The following is a 2488-nucleotide window of genomic DNA, read 5'->3' on the forward strand; positions in this document are numbered from 1 at the left end:
AAAATGGTGAGGTGAGATTTTTACAGTTTTGTAATTTTTCCTGATACATATACATGTTCTTATAATGTGTAGAAAGTTTTAGCTCATTCCGATCAAATTTAAATTTTATATGAATTTTTAAAAATTGCTCCAAAATCGGGCCAAAGACCCTGTACTATAGTACAGGGTCGTTGGCCAAATTTTGTCAAAAATGGCAAGGTGAGATTTTTACATTTTTATAATTTTTCCTGATACATATACATATTCTTATGATGTGTAGAAAGTTTGAGCTCATTCTGATCAAAATTGGATTTTATACGAATTTTTAAGGTTTCCCAAAAACTTAGCCCAAGACCATGTACAAAAACATGCATAGTACCAATATACCTGGTATTTCATCAAAATTCCCAGGAGACATTTCTCCATTGTGCATATACATGTACGTATATTATTTATGTTTTAATGTACTACATGTACATAAGCTGCCACTCACTCTCATTCTCTCTCACACAGTGTCCCCCTACTGTTCAGTTTGGTGGCGTGTTTAAATCAGAGACCAAGTCCCTCCCACTTGAGAATAACATACCAATCAAGAGGTTTCCATATCTTGATGAGGAGAGCATTACCAAGCAGTGTGCTGATCTTGAGTTGAAGTGGAAAGGAGCTGAAGAAGCTAAAATGGAGGATGCAATGAGGTAAGACTTTAAATGAAACACTACTTGCCAATGACCATGTACGTTGCATTAGCATTTTTGTTAAAAGATTATATAGTTAGGAAAGTTTTGATAACCATTTGCCATATAAAACCGTTGCATTTTAAGCTGTTATGTGCATGCTTAATGGAACACAGCCATGAAATTTGCCAGAAGTTTACATCTTCAAAATTACCAGCTACATGTACATATATGTACATTATCATTATTCATCTTTGTTTTTCTCTTCCTTCTCTCTCCTAGTAATGTCCCTTTGACTGAACAGGATTTCATTCCAATGCTCTCGACTCACAGACGAGTCTCAAACTCTCTAATGAGAGATGTTGAGCTACTCCACAAGTTTCTTGATGCTCTCTTCAGCTCTCGGATCCTCGAGGCTCGGAAGTACTTTCCCTCTGTTACCATGTCCCTTCGTCAGAGAGTGACTACGCCTATTTTTATTCCGGAGCTTGTGAATAAGTTAATGAGGAACGGGGCTTACCTCTCACCGGATCAGTTTGAGGTGATGGTCCGTTTGGTTAATTGTGCACTCGTTGATGAGAAGATAGCAATGCAGATACTACCATTGACATCTGTGTTCTATCAGGTCAGTGGAGACAAAGAGAGAGAGAGAAGGAGAGAAAGAGGGAGAGAAAGAGAGAGAGAAGGAGAGAGAGAGGGAGGGGAAGGAGTGAAGAAAGAAAGACAGAAGATAGTTTAATTGTTATTTTCTCCTCTTCTTTTTTTAGGAGATACAACCAGGAGTCAATCAATATCTGTACTCCTGCATACAGTCTCATAGACTCTGGCAGAGCACGAGGTTTTGGTGTCATTCACTGTATAGTGCAATACAGGCTGAACTGGTCAGACTCTACGCTGACGTACCTTTCAAGAAAGAGAAACCAAAGTCTATTGAAGGTGAAGTATCACACTACCTTGCATTACTAGTACTTGTTCATTAATCTTTGTTCTTATTTATTTCTTCTTTATCTCTCTCTCTCTCTCTCAGAGGAAGATGAAGACCTTGATGTATCTGGTGAGAGAGAAGATGAGTTTGATAATGTAGAGATGTCGCTAGGTGAGGTGACCCTTAGACACCGGCAGAGGGTGAGGAGTGTGTCTCCCTCTCGTGCCCGTAACACAGCAAGGAACGTAGTCATGAGCAAGAGTGCAAGGATGAGGATAAGAGCATGCACTACTCTACCAGGTGCTTCTGAGGGTGTCCTCCCTCCTGATTCTAAACCAGTTACTTCTTATGAGGCACTCCATCATCTGGCTAAGAGGGTGAGGAGGGATTGTGAGATTTTGTGTTTATATAAAAAACAAAATTTGGCTCATATAAATGCACATGTATATGTTGTGTTTTATTTTATCTCCTCCCTCTCTCTCTCTCTCTCTCTCTCTCTCTCTCTCTCTCTCTCTCTCTCTCTCTCTCTCTCTCTCTCTCTCTCTCTCTCTCTCTCTCTCTCTCTCTCTTTCTCTTTCTTTTTTTTATTTTAGTTGTGTGTTTGGCCTTCATTGGATAACAGTGAGAAAGAGAACTTTTCACTACAAGAAGAGAATGCTATAAGGAATCAAGTTATATTATTCATCAGTCGTCTCATTAACATCAGAACTCCTATTGATTTTATGGGAGGTAGGCTAGAAGATTGTTCTATTTTTAGCTTTATTGTACATTTTAAAATGTTTATTTTTATATATTATTTTTTATCAAATGATTTTTGTTCACAGGTGAGGCTGAGATGAAGCAGTTTTCTGATGATCTGAAGAATTTCATTGACAAATTTATGTCAGAAGTAGACACCGACCTTCACTTA

The 2488-nt window shown here is 38.3% G+C and overlaps 1 protein-coding gene across 1 annotated transcript in view; it reads left to right on the forward strand.

Annotated features, from left to right (window-relative positions):
• Nucleotides 1-492: 492 nt before the first annotated feature.
• Nucleotides 493-2488, forward strand: part of LOC100633277 (myotubularin-related protein 13-like) — a gene marked incomplete at its 5' end in the record, with an annotated part of 6118 nt that continues 4122 nt past the window's right edge. Inside the window, 6 exons of the mRNA XM_003391041.2 lie at nt 493-674; nt 936-1278; nt 1421-1589; nt 1681-1955; nt 2172-2307; nt 2403-2460. Of these exons, the coding sequence (XP_003391089.2) occupies nt 493-674; nt 936-1278; nt 1421-1589; nt 1681-1955; nt 2172-2307; nt 2403-2460 (1163 nt within the window). The remainder of the gene's footprint in view (nt 675-935; nt 1279-1420; nt 1590-1680; nt 1956-2171; nt 2308-2402; nt 2461-2488) is intronic.

This window comes from Amphimedon queenslandica, unplaced genomic scaffold (genome assembly GCF_000090795.2).
Source record: "Amphimedon queenslandica unplaced genomic scaffold, v1.1 AMPQUscaffold_11033, whole genome shotgun sequence".
Classification (NCBI taxonomy): Eukaryota; Metazoa; Porifera; class Demospongiae; order Haplosclerida; family Niphatidae; genus Amphimedon; species Amphimedon queenslandica.